The sequence below is a fragment of the Anser brachyrhynchus genome (genome assembly GCF_964034855.1).
Source record: "Anser brachyrhynchus genome assembly, chromosome: 7".
In the NCBI taxonomy this organism is placed as follows: domain Eukaryota; kingdom Metazoa; phylum Chordata; class Aves; order Anseriformes; family Anatidae; genus Anser; species Anser brachyrhynchus.
This window is the reverse complement of record NC_137701.1, coordinates 35,663,772-35,681,626: the sequence shown is the minus strand read 5'-3', so window position 1 is coordinate 35,681,626 and position 17,855 is coordinate 35,663,772. Positions and strand designations below refer to the sequence as shown.

The window sequence follows — 17,855 nt, the reverse complement described above, 5'->3', positions numbered from 1 at the left end:
GATACCTAAGTAAGACTGCCTATGGAGGGCCATGGATGCTGACAAAATGGCAATTAACCCCAAACCTGTGACTCAAACTGCTGGTGAACTGTGTGGGCTTCTGGATGATGAATCTGATCGAAAACTAGCCAACTTTAAAGGCTCTGGACCAAGCTCTATTAGCTCTGAGACTGTCAACGCAAAGGTTAACTACTGTATGCAAATCAAATATGTAAATGTAACATTCAAAGTGTGAACACATATATCAGACAGAATTATGGCTCCCTGAACCCTGCAACAGAACCTTCCGTTACTTATTTTCTAAAGTCCCGTGTTCGTTACAAACTAATAGAAAACAAATGCAATGTCAGATAGCAGAACGCAGGGAAGATGGCACTGCCGGTATTTCTGAATAGGTGGACACTGATGCATTTCCGTAAAAACTTGACACGCCTGATACTTCTGTTTCCCATTTAAAAGTTTTGCTTGCTTTTCAGAAATTTATTTTGAATAAATTAATTTTCCAAAATAACAGTCAAAATGGTAATCAGATACTATAGCTACAGCACAAGTCCTGTGTACCAGTCAGGTATGGTACATCCAGTTTGCCAGTTCCAGCTGGGAAGCACTTTATGCCAACCAAGCCAAAGATCCACATAGGACTCACTGCTTGGGCACAGCAGCTTGCCTGCTTCTGGCTTATTTTCGTTCTCTTAATGTCTTCACTTCAACATTTAAACCTTCAAACTTCACACTTTCTACCCCGTTTTTTCATACACTTTTGAAAAACAGCAAGAAACAATCAATGTTTTCTTTAATGAAATCTAAAGTACTTTCTGCTCAGAATTTTCTAAAGTGCTACTGATGCCTTCCCTGGTCCAAACACATTACTTACAGAAATATCATCAGATAAGTGTTCTAAGCATCCCCCCAAATCACATATGAGTATATACTTTTGCAAAATATTATTGCTTCATTCTCTTTGCTATCTCTCAACATAAGAGATTGTGATTACTCAGTGTAGTCACAAAGGAACAGGAGATGACATGCAAGGTAGAAATTGTGAGGCTGCTCTGCCGCTCCCAGACACAATCTCTGATGTTATGATCTACAAAGCTTGTATCTTTCTTCTACAGAAATGTAGTGAAGAAAATGTATTCCATTCATATTTAAGTTTTTCACCTGGATTAAAAGGTTGAATAGACCATCCTTTGAAAATGTCATGCATTTTTGAGTTGACAGGTTTATTTTTTCCAGCAATGGTCTTAACATCAGCTTTCTTATCTTCTAAACCTGGTACCTTCATGCAGTAATCCAGGAAACCATTTGATCTCATTATTTCTGTATATCCTCGCTCACAACCGCAGACTCCTCTCTAGGTGATAAAAGGGAATTTGATATTAAAATGAATAGTATCCTCGTGAAGAACAGCACAAATTGTAGGTAAACTGTGAAGAAACCGCAAGGTACATCCTACACTTGTAATTAGCAAGTTAACTGCCATCAAACCAAACAAGCTAGGAGCTGATGCATGCAAACCTACTTCAGCCCAAAAAGCCAAAATACATTGGCAATTGGTTGGGAGTTACTAATTACACATAAGCCCAGTATGGAAACATTTTCATCACAACAGACTTAATAATAGGCATCTGTGGCTTGATCCAATTCCTCTTGTCAAAAAAAAAAAAAAGATAGCACTGACCCTGCTGGGCAAAAGAAAAGATTAACAAAGCAACAATCCCATTTCAGCCCCAAACCCCCCATTCCAAGGCATTTCCGCTGACACGGGGCTCTCTGTGATGAAGCACTGCTTCTTAGGACCAAGCATCTGCTGCCCTGGACCAGTGCAGGCAGTTTCTTCAAGAGGTTTCTTTGAATGTGGTGGTTCACTAAACAGATACTCCATTTTCTGGATGCTACTTTAATACAGATTTTTAATTTTATTTTTTTTTTTTAGATTGCCTTTCTTTTCTAATTATCTTATTATTATGATGCCTGTCTGAAGGCCTGGCACACTCTGTATTATCCGACCAGACACGTGATTTACAGTATCTGTGATAAGAATTTAACACTTGATGTCAGTTTTTTTGCCACACCATCCGCACTTGTTGACAGACACAATCCAGAGCTTTTTTGAGCATAAGGTGAAGGAACTCTCAAGAATTTAAATAGCTAATAAATGCATGTCTGCCCATCATTTATATGCCTCTGTAGGCTCTCACAACCCTTACAGCTGTATTCAATTGCCCATGAGCTTGTTTCCAATGGTAATTCCTCCCACAAGATACTCAGCTGAAGCTGAGAGCTGCGGAGGCTGTATTTAAAATAGAAATAGCTACACCCCAGCTGCACCTGGATACTTCAAGGGTTCTGGGTTTTGTGCTCTGTCACGGTGCTGACACAGAGAACAAGGAGAAGGCATTTTTGGAAGCTCTTACTGGAGTTCAGTAGTACAAGAAGGGACGTATGTAACCTCAGAGGCAAAGAGGAGATGCTGCCTCAAAGATTCAGCAGATGTTGCCGATGCTGAACATTTCAGCTAGTGGGGTCCGTTCAAGACTCCGCTTTAACAGTTAGTATGGAGGTGGTGGGATCAGGCTGCTACAGCTTCCTTGCACTCATGGGGGCCTCCTGTGTCCTTGGAGGAGCAGGAGAGCAAATATGCTTTTATCTCCTCTCTTACATAAGTTTTAAACAGTCCATTTGCTATGTGACAGTAAAATAGCATTCAATAAAAATTAAACCAAGAGGTTCCAAACCCTTCCTGTGAAACAAACGCAAAATTACAACATTAATATACACCATCACTCATCTGTGTGGGTTTATGAAGCTTTTATCTTTCACTGAAATTCCTACAACTTCCTCGAGGTGGTACCATGGGCACACTAAACTATTTCCTAGTCCTATGCATTTAAGATCCAGAAGATAACTGAATAGAATTTGCGGTGTTAATTCCTCAGCCACGTTCTGCAGCAACCACGCACCTGGGTGCAGTAGGAGAAGGGTTTTCTGCACGCTGGGCTGCAGTGACGAACTTCAGCAGGCTTGGTCTGAAGAGCACACCCTCCTGGAAAAGAAGTTACTTTCCAAAAAAAGAGTGCTTTCAAGGGTATGTTGTACAATGGTTTTGACTTGGATCACCACAGAGTAAGAAGTGCATGCTTGCTTATTTTATATGGTTAAATACTAGTCTATTGAGCTCATTAGCATAATATCTGTAGGCACCACATTAATTAATTTGCCTTAACAAGGCAGGGAATTATTATCATACCCATCTTGTTAATGGAGAACAGAGACATTCAGATTTAAGCAATTTGCCCCAGGCCACATAGGAAGTTGGGGACAGAATCAGGAATTAGATGCAGATCTTCTGTGTCCTCATTAACGTCTTATCTACATAAAAAGATATAATACACTTAACGCCTTAGCCCATCCTCACTTGGGGAACTCTGCCTCATAGCAATAAAAAAAAAAGTGTTAATGAGTTCTTAACTACTTGGCAACCTTTGCACATAAAACTTTTGTATATTATCTTAACTAGTCCTTATAAATAGAGCTAGATAAGAACATCTGCATTTTCTTTCCTGCTCTCTCCTCATTCATCCTCTGCATACTGAGAGAGATCCTGCGGATGTGCGAGCCCTTTGCCTTTGTCAATCTCTCATGGAGCTTCAAAGTGCTGACCATGGATTTTGCTTTTCATCCTGTGCAGGCAGAATTTGTAGGTCACAGCACCAGCAGGAATCTCACAGTCTGAGTGATCTGAGATTCCTGTCTGTTGAATAGAAGGAGAGTTACAGAAGCTGGGCTCTCTACCATTACACGTGATTTTCTCTTCTCCCCTGTTGCCGGAAAGTTGCACTAACAGCTGTAGAAGGCTGCCTAGGCACACCAGTTACTGTACGTGCACTCGTGTCTTCCTGTGGCCAACACAACAGTTGGGGTAAGTCGCCCAAAGGCTCTCATGCAATGACATGCGTGATGGTGACCTGACAGCAGGGCTGGTGAGTTCCCACCTGTCTTTCCCACACATAAACCTGAGCTGAAATTCTAGAGGAATCGGGAAAGAAGGCTGTCCGAGCAACTGATACAGAAGAACAACTTGTATGAAGACTTTCCATTCATAATTGTGCATGGCAATTTGGGGCATACCTGTGACATTTATTCCGTCTGAGCGCTGGCACCACACTGTGCGTACATTGTCTCGCCAAAGGCTGGTTTTCCAGAGGTAGTCATAACACTTCCCTCCTGCAACGTCAATACCAGTTAGTCTTCGCATTGCAACAAATTCAGAATAACCTCTTGAATAAAAGAAACTCTGGCAAGGCTACCTGAGCAAGGCCGTGTCTCCACCACTTGTCCGGAGCAGCTCTCCGGGCTCTCAGGGGACTGACCTACAAATGCCCGGGATCGAGCCTGGCGACCCGTTGTCTCAAAGCTCCTGCCCTCGATGCACGTGAGCTCGCAGGAGCTCCACTCCGACCACTCGGTCAGGTGGCAGTCACCTGCACACGGAAAGAATAAATCACAGGCTTCCCGAAGGAACCAGCCTTAGAGGATTAAGGACAAGCTGCGTACAACAGCTTTAACAGGGAAATAACCTCAGTTTATCACCCAATAGTATGCATTATTCAGATTTTCTGCTTCGTGGGGAATCTCATTTTCTCCAAAAAGAAAGTCTTTTTCAGGTGATCTAGAAACAGCAGACTGAGCATTTACGTGATTTGCTGAAGTACGAATTCTGACTGCGGCAGCTGCCAGTACTCAGCTATGCAAGCCTCTCCGTCTCGGAAAGCTATTGCAGACGGCAGCGTCGTGTGACTTTCAAAAGTCTTTACCTGGGCAGGGCACGGAGCACGGTAACTGCAGCACGGTCTCTTTCAAAGGCAGCTCGGCACATAATGCATTTTCCACTGGTTTGGCTGTAGCAGAAACAGATGCGTCATGCACTACACAGGTGAGGTTGCGCACTTGCAATCCATCTCCGCACTGCCCACCCTAGGAAATGACAGAGGGGAACAGAGACACACATTGCTGGCATTAGCAGATGGCAAAAGAAATACACTTGATTCCACCTGTAAATAAAGACTTCAAAGATATAAATCCAGTTTCTGGACTGCAATAGTATCCCCAGTTACGGGAAGACAGATGGAGATCTCCTTTGTAAGCAGCTCTACAGAAGCTCAGAGGCAGAACCACGTGGAAAAATGTGTATAACCAAAGAGGGGAGAGAGAAGAGCACACAAGTCCTTTCCTTTCCATGTCTGGGAGGTCCAGGAAGGAAGGAGTCACCAAGCAGATGGGGCAGAGCTCAGGCAGGCCCTTTCCCTGGTGCAGCAGTGAAAAATAGCAAATGTGAAGAGCACGGCTTCAGGAGAGCTGGTCCCTTCCCACGTGGCAAAACCTTGAATCTCCTAGGAGAAGAGGTGGGTACCATAAAAGATGCAAAAGGAGTGTTTTGGCTTCTCTAAAGCAGCCAAGGGCAGAGCCTGCCCATAAGCAAGGGACATTTGCCTTCACCTCCTTTGACGACACAGCCCAGAATGAGCAATTAAATGCTTTAAACTCTGCAACAGCAAAAATCCTTCTACGTCTCCAATTAGGCTGCGAGGATTAACGTGCACTAGGATGTTTGTGTAATTTCTTAATTGTGCAGGGAGTTTCTGGTTCTGAGGTGGAGACATCGCCAGCCTTACTGAAATGTCATCTGAAGCCAGACCCAGCTTGTTAGCCTTGAATCCAGTTTGAACAAGCATTAGGTGGCTCCATCCAAGCCACTCCACGCTCTTCAGTCCGGTTCTGAAACACTCAGTAATACCCCAAGCCACTTGCTGAAGACTTCCTCTACCTGAAAATCAATGTTGTTTGGTTAACCCAGTGATCAAGGGCTGAAGATGCTGTGAGAAATGATGCCCCGAGGCTATTTCTAGAGGGTGGTATTGTTTCATTTTCTTCTGAAAAACAGAGCTGCGGTGATATTCGAGGCACACACCTCAAACCTGTGTGATGCTTTATGAATATGCATCTTAAGCCTTATGGAAATAGCACTTTACAAAATTCAGTAAATAAAGCTCAGGAAAGAGGATGAAACATTGCTTTTATACAACCAGGGGAAATGCTACTTTGAATCACTGGGCAGTAGATTCTTTTAAAGTAATGGACTTCATCTGCAGAACAGAATGGCTCCTACCAAGTACATTTATTCGGCAGTATGCTTGATAGCAAGAATCTCAAGAATGGCTCTCCTGTAAACATGTGGCACCATTTTCATTTTCTCTACACCTTTTCTGTTGCTGACACACAGTGAAGTAGAAATAGAAGCGTAACTATTTGGGTTTAGAGCAGTTGCTAATCAAAAGCATCTTAGAGAAATATTAGTGTAGATTTACCATATGCAGCCAGATTTCAAGTTTTTAACACCATGTTTCATTTTAGTCAGTATGCAACTTACTGTTCTAAATTACTGTTTCACCCCTGAAACCTCTATAGCGGCCTGAGATTAATGGTGTGTGAATAACTCATGCGGCTGTCAATTGGGTTAGAGTTCTTAGAAATTGCTGGTGGAAACAGAATTCAATGTGGAGAAAATTCCCCGGGGAAATGGGCACTAATCAAACTGCAGTCCATTCGCAGCTCAGCGAAGTGGCTCAAGGAACGGCTGAGGATTATTGGAAAGGACAAAAAAATTGTGAAGATACTTGTTCTTTTACAAACAATACATAAATATATATTTCTATACATATCAATGTATTAATAGTTATGTAAATGCAGACACAAATAAAAAGAATAGATTAAAAGAACACATTTTCGGTAATCTCCATTATAAAAGTTAGCATGCCTCAAAGCAACATTCTTCATCCTTCTATCATGAAATATTGGCAATATATTCATATTTCCAATATTTAGAATAAATAAGTAAATATAAATCATGGACTCTCAAATAAATCCAAAAATAAACGTTAGCTTTTTAACAGTGTTTTCCACTTTCTTGCTTTCATTCAAGACCAGAAATGCATTTTTACAATGAATTGAATGCATTTAAAAGATACAATGTCATCCTGTCATTTACAGAGGAAAATGACACTGGGCTTTCTTGATATATTTGGCAAGGTCATAAGCAATGCAGGAGCAATGCATTAACTTTCTTATCATCCTAAAAATTATTCATGTCCCCAAAATTATACATTTGAAGACCTAATTAATAGGTGTGGAATCAGTGGAAATTTGCTGCAGTAATGGCACAATGAGGATTCAGTGAGTAGCTGCTAATCAGAGGAGCATTGCCAAGGAGATGATCAAATATTCAAAACTCTGGGGATCAAATCTGTATTGTAAGTGCTCTTCCCTGGGAGGTGTGATGATCTGAGGTTTGCACAGATTTAGCCTCTACCTTTCGAGTCACAAGCTCCTTGCAGGAAATATGCGGGGACTTGACTTCCAAAGGGTCCAGGTCCATTTGAATTCCAGAGGTCCAGGGATTTGACTTCCAGAGTTTCATGGTTCGTTTGGCTGCACAAATTTCTACATTGACCCTTTGGATGATTCAGAAAAGCCCCTGGGTTCCCTAAATACAGTCATTCTGGAGGTAGGGCCCCTCCAGGAGCACCTGCACAGAGCCTCTACGTCTCAGCGCTTCACCCCAGGAAGGGTTCTTAGTCTTCTTACGAATGTTAGGAGATAGTGCTTGATAATGCCTAGCTGCTTGGCTTATATTCTATTAGTGGAAAAATTGTGAACTCTGTCATTCACTGCTAATATTTTCCTTTTTTCTTTTTTTTTAACTGATCAGTGTAAAACACTTCAACTCCAATGAGAAAATGATTAATGTAATGCAACCCTTTGAGATTAGGTGTATTGACCATTTTCCAGGTTCTGCACCCCTTTGAATGCAGCAGAAATGCCCAGGTCCGCTGGAGGGGTGCCTGTGACATGTGCCTGGAGAGCAGTGTGCTGATTTACATACTGCGAAAACCAGCAATACAAAACACTTAGCAGGCTCTACTAAACATGCACACACCTTTAATTATTCACATGAAGTCAATTTAACAGTCCTTCTACAATTAAGAAATGCAGTCTCAGTTATCTCATAATACAAAGAAGAAATATTTTAGCTTTATAATTAATTGTCCTGTTTATATTACCCCAGGAAAACTTTTTCACGATATGCATTTTGGTCTTACCATATGATGTATTTACCTTCTTTAACAAAGCATCCTTGAAAACGTGACTTCTGAAAGCTTTCTTTAGGAAGTACATGTAAGCTTCTTTTCCAGAAAAGCACAGGAATAAATCACCTTGTATTTATGAACTACATTTAATTCCAAAGAACCTCATTAAAGAGAGCTGAACATCAAAAAAAAAAAAAAAAATCTTCTCTCCAAAACAAAGCAAAGGGGTGAGAAACTACAACACAGTAATTTAAGAAGAGAAGCAGGCTCTATCTCACTGCAAGCACAGGATGATATCTGGCTTAGAGGAGGCTGTGATTACTTGCTCTGAGCTGAAATTTAGCTGGGTTCTGGATGGTGCACATTTTTAATTTCCATGATGTGCTATTTTTCTGGAATATGCTAGGGCATTAATTCAGCTTCCCTACTAATTCTTTTATCACCTATGTTAGCTCCTATCCTTGAAAGTCTTGTCCCTAATGTTTAGCAGAATTTGCTTACCTTTGCTGGGCAACATATCAGCTGAGGATGTTATACATAAATAAATACCGCATGCAGCATACACAAAGACCATATTCATATCTTTCCTTAGCTGCAATGAGTTGTTGTTTAGCACAGGAACCAAGGAGAAAGGTGACCCTAAAATATATTTCCAGTTCTGTGATCTTGGGCTGTCCAAAGACTGCAACACTCCACATTTCATTTACAAAAAGCTGGGGAAATTCCAGGTATCTATTCTGCTGCCTGCAGCATTTGCTACAGGTCCATCGACTGCACCCAGACATCGAGCAGACATAGAGGGCAGATCAGAAAACACAAGGGATGTGTCTTCACTTCCATTACTGCCTTCAATTTCCTATATTTGACAGTCTGGAGAAGCAGCCACAGACCTGCGCAGAGGTCCCATGCCCCAGGATGAGGCAGGGCGATTCTCCCACCTGCACCTCAGCTAAGACGGCTCTCAGCAGCCCAGGCAGGCTCCATTATGTCTGGGAAACTGCAACGTGAAAGATTCCTGTCTGCTTAATCTGGGTTACCAATTTATCCGGTTTAATATAGGAAACATGATCTAACAGCTAAGGAGAAAAGAAAAAGTATAGGGGGAAAAAAAATCAATTCAAGCCAGATGCGAGTCAGTGGCAGGGAGAGAATGACGGCCGCGGTGCGGAGTGTGTGGGGACCTGAATCCAGCCAGTCCCAGGTTGCTACAAAGAAAGTCACGCTGCAGGGAAAGTAAAAGGCAGCATTTCATACAGCAACACTAGTGCACTGGAGACCTTGCAGAGAAAGACCTGCTATATGGTACTTAAAAAAAAAAGATAAAATAGATGAAGCTCTGGAAACCAGGCGTATCTATTTTCTTGTTAGAGTTACTTTATATAATTAAATTATAGGTCACCATGACTATGCTTGCTCAAGCACATTTACCCCACAAATCTTCTTTAGTACCTCTATAAGCTCACAGTGCTTGAACCCGTACCGCCGTAAATCGCCGCTGACGGCCAGGAGATCGCACGCGCAGGTTTACGTTCCTGAACTTCCCGGCCTTAACACGCCTCTTAAACCTAAATCAATTCCGCCGCCCCATCCCCGTTTCGGCGGCAGCAGGCGTGGACGCGAGCCCTACCTGGAGTCTGCAGGGCGACCAGGGGCCGAGCCGCCAGCCGTAGCAGGGCTTCACCGGGCAGCTTCTGTGCTGGGCGAGCTGCGCCGGGCAGGGCCTGCCCTCGCCCGCGGCCTGCAGGAGCACCGCGCGCCCGCGCACCATCTGGCCTGGCGGGGAGAGGAGACACGGCGCGGTGAGAGACGCCCGCAGGAAGGAGCAAAGGCAGATTTGGGGGCGAGAAGGGGGTTATCGTTATTACGGACTCGTTTCACACCCATAAACGAAAAGCCATTTTTAAAAAACGACACAAAGCGATTATTCGGGAAGAGTATTTAGACGATACGGATGCAATTGCCAAGCCTTCTGCCCCGTGATGCAACCACTGATATTTCTGAACACGGTTTTGTACATTTTCCAAACACGTCATTTGTTTGCACAACACATTTAAATATTTGACTAAATCCTGATTATTAAATATGGCCAGAAAATAATTCCTACGGAATCATCATTTCTAACATTGTCCATTCAATATGTTTCCAGAGATTTTTAACAAATGAAATTTCCTTTTTATGACCAATTATGTGCATCTAATTTGAAAACTGCAAACACTCTAATGGCTATTACCATCCATAACCACTTCTGCCATTTCCATTAAAATCCTATTTATTATTGGTGAAAACTTCTTCAGCTACTGAATAGAAAAAGCAATTACGTTACTACTTTTGAAATAATAAAACTGAATACATTCATTAAAGTTACAGCAATTCCATTTCCTTCTCCTTTGCTGTCCATTTACGTCCAGGAATGTTTTCACTCAGAATGATTCAATTAGAATCCGGGCTCCAATTAAAAAGAAAAGTGAAAGCAGCCCTTATGCAACGCAATGCATGAGATTGTGCTATGGATAAAATTTCTGCCTCGCCTTTCAGTAGACGGGGATTTGAGAGGCAGTTAAAAAAAAAAAGGAAAAAGGACTCGGTAATAAGAGCGCACACATGCAACGAGACAGATGCAGGCCGTAATTGCTAACTCCCTGAGAAGGAAAGGGAGGAGGTTTTGCGGGGAAGCGCTCCGCTTGCATGGCAGTCATTTAGCTGCAGTCTGGAGTACAGGTGAGTCCGTGCTGGAAGCAAACACCCCTGCAACGTGGGGATGCCGTGATAGTCAGCCAGAGCCTGCTCGCAGCGATTTATGGACGCGCTCTTTAATTAACTGTGCTGCAGCTGTGCTTAGGGTACGTTTCTAATAGCAGCCATCGTGAATGTCTACAGAGCAGGGTTTCCCACAAAATTTTAGGAACTAAAAATTAAAAGCTCACTCGCCTGAAAAATGTACTGACATATCTTAGCGAGCTCTCTTACCTTTCCAGTGCTCTTCCCCTGTTCTGACCCATTGAATTCCATTTTTAAACCCATTTAAACCAATTTTAAGACTTTTTCCTTTTCCAGGTCTAATCCTCTGGACCGGGGGAGTTTGTAACAGAAGTGATGATAAAAGCTCTTATCCACACGGCTGTGCATTCAGCCATCACAGAATCAGATACATTAGGAGGTGGAAAAATCCCACCGGCTGAGAGGAAAGGAGAGGTAAGAACTCCTGCGGTGCACCAGGCGCCAGAGCCGGGAGGAAAGCTCCTGGTCCGCTGATGGTGCTCGGGGTGTATTAACGTGGAGGGGGGCTGCACAGTGCCAAAATGCATCGTGTCACAGCACCCTGAGGGAGAGCAGGTGGCTCATAACTGGTCTTTGATAAATCTGCGCTGGACTGAATTTGTCCGATTCTTCTCGTTTCTTGAAGCGACCCCCGAGAGGTGGGGCACAACAGCAACGCTCCCTCTGCTCGCACTGAGGTTTGGGCAATGCGCTCCAAAAGGCTAACGGAGGCAAACTGGAGACAGTCCAGAGAAAGGCAACGCACATGCCAACGTATTTGTAAAACAGGAGAATCAAAGGCTAAGGGAAGTGATTTTGCTTACCCCAGAATGGGAAGACGTGAGAACCAGCCCCTGGCATGCAAAAGGTTGCTGCAGCCAGCAGCGATTTGCAGTTCGTAAAAATTAGGCCAGTTGTTAGGATATAGCTTTGTGGATTCTGGGGACTGGTTAGCGATGGAAAGGGCTCTTTGGGAAAGCATGGGAAGCCTGTGGGTGTAAGGGTTTGGGGAAACAGGGACGGGGGTGCCCTGGGGCAGCAGCTCAGTGCTGAGCCCCTGCAGGCACCAGCTCTGAGATGGCAGCGGCAGAAATGGACCGCTCGGAGATTTAAAAGATCTGATCTCCTTAGGAGGGGCTGGAAACCCTGAAGTATTCATCAAGCTACTTTAATTCAGGACATAATTTCCTTTTATGCTCTCTGCTTTACAACTTTCTAACAAAATGTAAATGGGAAGATCAATGAACAAAACCCATGATTTTCCTTTTAAGAGGAACTAACAACCATTCTGTTTTTATTTACATTTTGTTTTCCTGCAGTCTGTTATCCAAAACTTTTAAATTCACTCCATTCACAGTGGTCAGCTGGCGTCTGACTTGCTTCTCTCTCCACCACTTTCTTTCTCTACTGTGAATAAATCATTAAAGAAATAAATTTTGTCTAAGAAATTTTGTTGAAATCTCCCTTGGGCACAATCACTGCAGTGAATTTCTTAAAGCTCTATTGCTTTTTTTTCCTCAATCCATAAACATTATCTAGGTGCTCCACTGCCGCTCAAGTAGCAGAAAAACTCCACCTGTCTTTACTTTCTAAATACCTTATTTTTTACTGCCTATGGAGAAAGGAATCTCACTGCATCTGAAATTCATTTCCTTTTAATGCAAACGCTGGTATAGACAAAGCAATCCTAGTTATTTCTTTAATCTCCCAATTAATTTTACCTTAATTTTCCAATGAATTAGCCGCACATTTGTTTCCTCCGCTCTGCAACATTAAATGGTATGAAAATTAAGAAAAAATGTGTGCTGAAAATTGGAAATAACAGGTATTTACTTGGGGGTATTTACACGGCAGTGTGTTCAACCCTGGGTAACTCAGGTAAACCCCAAAATTTATCTGATGAGGTCACTTTTGTAAGTGACGAGGCACAGGTTTAGCTGGTTTTATACTATTTAGCATATCTGTTGGACAACTTGAGAGAAATCATCCAGGACCAGAAAACGTTTACTTAGAAAAATACAACAGCCTTGTGCATTCATTTGCCTCAACAAAGGAAAAACAGCGTGCTGGGAGTTACCTTTCTCCAATCTTTACCCGTGATCTTTTCCAATAACTTTGTTTCAGGCCTTGGGAACATCATGCATTAACACAGTACCATACATCTTTTCCTAACTGCACAGCGACTGGTATGAGGACCCCTGATATATAGCACCACACCAGCATAAAGCCCGAGCCAGCACCCAGAGCAGACGCTGCCCAGAACCACAGCTGCAAGAGGCAAATATCTGTTACACATCTCTGCAGGCTCAGCGCAGGCAGGCAGGAGAGATCTACTTTACTCATCATCATTTATAAAAATCAATATATTCGCCTTTGGCTGCTGTGTACCAGAACCATACGAGATGTCAGTGCCACGTACACAGCAGCACAGGATCATGTTTAAATGCATTGTTCCATAAAATAAAACCTGAGCAAGAAAAAGGTACTATCCATTAAAATACATCACAGCAAACCAAGTTACTGGAAGAGACGGACAAAATAAAAATGTTAGCAATGTTGCTTAAGAAACACATGAAAGCATACATCCAGCAACACTAAATTTTGATCTGAATGATATTTAAATTATGTTTCCCTTTGAAGTCGCTTATGGTACTTCAACAGGCCCTTCACATGCTCTCTAAGAAAAGCCAGAAAAGCAGAATATTATTTGGAGTGAATGAGGAAAAGAGTGGAGCTAGTAACAGCACATGCAGATGATTTGCTGTGAATTATTTCTGAGAAGTGTGCATTTAAGTCCTACATTTTAGCTTTATCAAAAAGCAGGCAATTATTTATTTGGCAAAAGGAAACAGAATCAGTGTTTATCACAGCCTATTCCCACGGCTCGTTTATTGTCGTCCTTTGGTTTTCTGTGTCTAATTTGAGGTTTAATCCTATTCTCACAAATGCCAATGAGAAACTCATGGTGATTTTGAAGGTATTGCTGTGTGGGAACATTCAGGTGGGAAACTCACACAACGTTCATCTGTGAAGTACCACCTGTAGGTGAGTACATAATTAATGACTTCTCTATTATTACTATCATTAAGTAGTATCCAATTGGAACATAACGAAGAAGCTAGCAGGAAAGTGGCTCAGTTCTTACTGTTGGAACCACACAAAGGCCACAGCTGCAGGATTGGTGCTCAGGTGCCTCCATCACGTGTGACTGATATCAATGTTTAAAGCTGATTTCACAGATGCTTATCTTCTGTAGGTTCACAGAATAGTTATCTCCAGCTTTTGAATTGCATATCTACAGCCCGATCTAGCCAGTTTTCTAGCTAGCTATATAACAGACTTTTGTTCTTTGTGGACCAGAAGTGTTTGCACTTGACCCTGTGGTTTAACTATCTTTAATGTGGTTTGACACCTACAGCAAGGGCACTCACAGCAACAGTTGAGGTCGACTTCTGCAGGGCACTGGTATTTTCAGCTGGCTCAGGTCTCTGCAGAAGCCCAGCTCAGACTTAGGACATGAAGAAAGTATGTGCTCCTTAAATGCATTAGAAAGCACCAGGCCTTTAACCAATCTTCAGGATTTGGACAAGTATTTCAGGATCAGGAATAGGAGGCATACCTCTACTTGAGTAGTAGTACATCCCTTGCAGACTACGTAATGCGAGTGCTCAGGATAAAAAGACCTTCAGGCATTACATAGGATGAGCTGCTCTGTTAGTCATGCTATAAACCATAAAGAAGTTACAACCTGCTTTTGCACATGTAACTCTGTTTATTTTAGTAAGTGATTGAACACTCAAAAAAAATTTAAGTTCATTCAGCAAAATCCATCTAAAATGGGTTTTGAAGAAAAAATAAAATTTGGAATTAACAGTATTTCTAGTGTGTTGTTAAAACACTATCTATGAATTATTCATTTATGTTGAGAGAACACTACTTCATGAAAGGGTTAAAAATTCAGCAAAGAAAGAACACCACTAATCCAAATATTAAGCTTCCCCTGTAACATGCTTTGATCTCTGAAATCCATCTGAAGGGATCACTTTATGGAAGTTAAGAACTTTTTTCTTTTTGACCTTAAGTGAACTCGATTCAAATACACATTATGGCTCCTGAATCTCCAAGCCATTACCTGTATATGCGATGCACATTACAAGCCTGGGAAATAACGTCATGAGCCTATTTTGAATATAACCTTCAATGCATTTCCTCATGATAACATTGAAAATTTTCTTTAAATCATATAGCAATAAGAAAGGCCTTAATTCTTTCACTTTTTATATGTAGGTAAGCATTATGAGCTACAGAAAACCATGCTAAAGATCCTGGAGTAATAAAAACACTGAGGGAGCTGTGGTTACAGGATGGAAGCAGAGGCACATACTAAATCACGAACCATATTCTTCCTGGTTTTTTCTTCAATCTAATATAGTTATGTTCCTAAAAGTAACTTCCTCAAAGGATTTTTATTTACTTACTTATCTACTTATCACAAATCCTGTAACTCCCTAGCATTTCTGCTAGCTCTGAGCATTCCCTGTGTCTCAGGGGTTAATGTTTCCTATGACTGAATTCTGAGAGTTTAAATTAATTACTAAAATAATCCTTCGGGCATCTATCTACTTGTTCCCTAAATTGCATTATTCACTTTGGAGTACTGTGAAAAGAGCCTGCTCTGTCTCCAAAACCCTGCACCTCGGGAACTTGAGTGTGTCCACGTCTGAAGGGCTTGGTGTGAACCGGAGTGCCTGGCCTCTGGTGTAAGCAGGGCTGGGGGTGCCATCCACAACAAATTTTGTGGCGTGGGGTGAACAGGGCAGGAGGGTAGGTGTGGACTCACCGCCAGCACCACACGTCTGGGAGCACTGTGACCAGGCTGACCACGCTGAGAGCCGGCAGTCCACCACGCATCCCACCAGGCACTCGCTGCTCATCTCCGTGGGCTTCTCCAGGCGACGCTGTCGGTGAGCAACAAAACACACACGTTAAGCCTTAAGAAGCCCCGGGGCGACACTGTGCCGCGTCGGGCATAAAATTAGGAAAATCAAATTAATCTTTGCCCATTTCCCCACGGCGCGTGGCCTTGCTCTTCACCTGCTGGCAGTGCCGCGCGCTGACCGTCCGCCCATCGCTGCGCACGCAGCTCAGGAGCCGCCTCCTAACTCCTCGCCCGCACGTCGCGTTCTCGCTGAGCTGGCACGTGCTCCAGTCTGCGGGCACAAGACAAAGGACTCGGTATGGCAGGGCACTGCTGCAACTCACTTCTTACCTCTATGAACTCGGCACGCGAGTCGTCTTCTCCCAGTCCTTGGCTTCACCACGTTAGCTCGTATCAAACCCAAGAAGAAAACCCACAAAAGAAAGTCGCTCTTAAATAAGAGCAGGTCTCCAATGAGAACTTTGTTGCTTCACGCTCAGATATCCTTCAACAAAACCGGTACATCCGAGGGCACAGAACACTGTTAAATGCTGATAAAGTGTGTCAATTAAACCCAGCTGGCGCATTTACAGGGCTGTATTGTCTGAAGCAAAATTTCACTTTGATAGCTGCGGAAGTTTCTGACAAGCAACTATAATTTCACCTATTTCTTGTCTCAAAGCAAAAGCTTTCCATTATTTGAATGAGCTCTAATACTCATGAACTAAAAACAGTATTACTAGTAGAAGAAAATTCTGGCCAAAATACAAGTAAACTAAAACAAGCTATAAAACACCGTTTAAAATAAGCAGAAACCAACACAACTACAATTTCCATACACCAAAAACGAATCGGGAGCATACAAGAGGAAAACCTATTACTTTGTGTCTTCCTCCTTTGATAAACATGAACACACAACTGATCTTCATTTCTTAAATATGATCATAAATAAAAGGCATCATCATCATGCTGTCTGTGCTTCTAGGGATTTCTTTCAAACAGGCTCGGTTTATACTCAGATATTACATTTTCTCCAGCTCTATTCTCCCTTCCCACCAGCCCACAAATTCACCTCAGATCTTCTTTTAGGATTTTTTCTCAATTATCTGAGCTAGTCAAAACAAAAGAACTTTTTCTTTCTCTTTGTTAGTTCATTTGAGACATATCTAACTACTTCTGACTAAGGTGCTAAACAATGTATTTTGTTCTCAGTATCCTGTGCCCACCCATATAACCTCTTTTGCCTTCAGATCAGACTGTTTTTGGTATTATTGCCTTCACTGGGATCACACCGATGTTACAACCTCCTGACCCAGCAAAAACATGACATCCCATTTAGTTGTTTTATTTCCAGCATGCCTGCAATGTTAACTCAACTACTAAAATCATGGATTTACCCATTGACCTGTGAAAATGTACATATGTAATTAACGTTAGTGAAATTCATGATGTTTACAAGTAATTCTTGTAATGTCAAGGCTTTAACCAACACAACAAGCAAACATAACTAAAAACACAACTGGAGAAAGTCTTTAAGGAGCTGGGTCTTTTATGCAAAGACACTTAGAAAAGCAGAACATCAGCTTAATGTGCCTTGTAATTGGTGTCCCTTCCTGCAGAGAAGAGATTGGAAAATTATACCTACCTGTTAGATTGTATTGATATTGGAAGCAATTTTGGTTAAGAATACATGGCTTCACTTGCGAATCTTCAGGGCAGGGCTTGGTATTGACAGAAGACCTCAGCACTTGTCGAGTTCGGGTTTGCACAACGTTTGGATCACACACCTGTACACAAAAGGGATGGACAGTGCAAGAGACTCTAGTAAATCACACAGACACTGACTGCTGCGGCCGCCACATGCAAGCACACGGCCACACTGAGTGCGAGATAACCATGCTGACAACAAGATGGGGTGACTTTTCAAAGCCTGTGATATATGCCAATGTCGGGCTGCGTATAATCCAGGATTTGTGTGCTCACATTTTAACGTGAGTATGAGCCAACGAAGGCCTGTTTTCAGTTGTTCTGGT

At 42.4% G+C, this 17,855-nt stretch overlaps 1 protein-coding gene across 10 annotated transcripts in view; it reads right to left on the bottom strand.

Moving 5' to 3' along the window:
* THSD7B (thrombospondin type 1 domain containing 7B) overlaps nt 1-17,855 on the bottom strand; it is a 456,617-nt gene that overhangs the window by 5,292 nt on the left and 433,470 nt on the right. For 8 of the 10 annotated variants that reach the window (XM_080600715.1, XM_080600714.1, XM_080600720.1 and 5 more), the window contains 9 exons: nt 17,468-17,609; nt 15,999-16,114; nt 15,745-15,862; nt 9,775-9,920; nt 4,818-4,977; nt 4,311-4,484; nt 4,132-4,227; nt 2,964-3,061; nt 1,162-1,354 (listed from right to left, as the gene is read on the bottom strand). In XM_080600715.1, the coding sequence (XP_080456841.1) occupies nt 1,162-1,354; nt 2,964-3,061; nt 4,132-4,227; nt 4,311-4,484; nt 4,818-4,977; nt 9,775-9,920; nt 15,745-15,862; nt 15,999-16,114; nt 17,468-17,609 (1,243 nt within the window). The remainder of the gene's footprint in view (nt 1-1,161; nt 1,355-2,963; nt 3,062-4,131; nt 4,228-4,310; nt 4,485-4,817; nt 4,978-9,774; nt 9,921-15,744; nt 15,863-15,998; nt 16,115-17,467; nt 17,610-17,855) is intronic. The other 2 variants (XM_080600719.1, XM_080600713.1) reach the window with 1 other exon arrangement.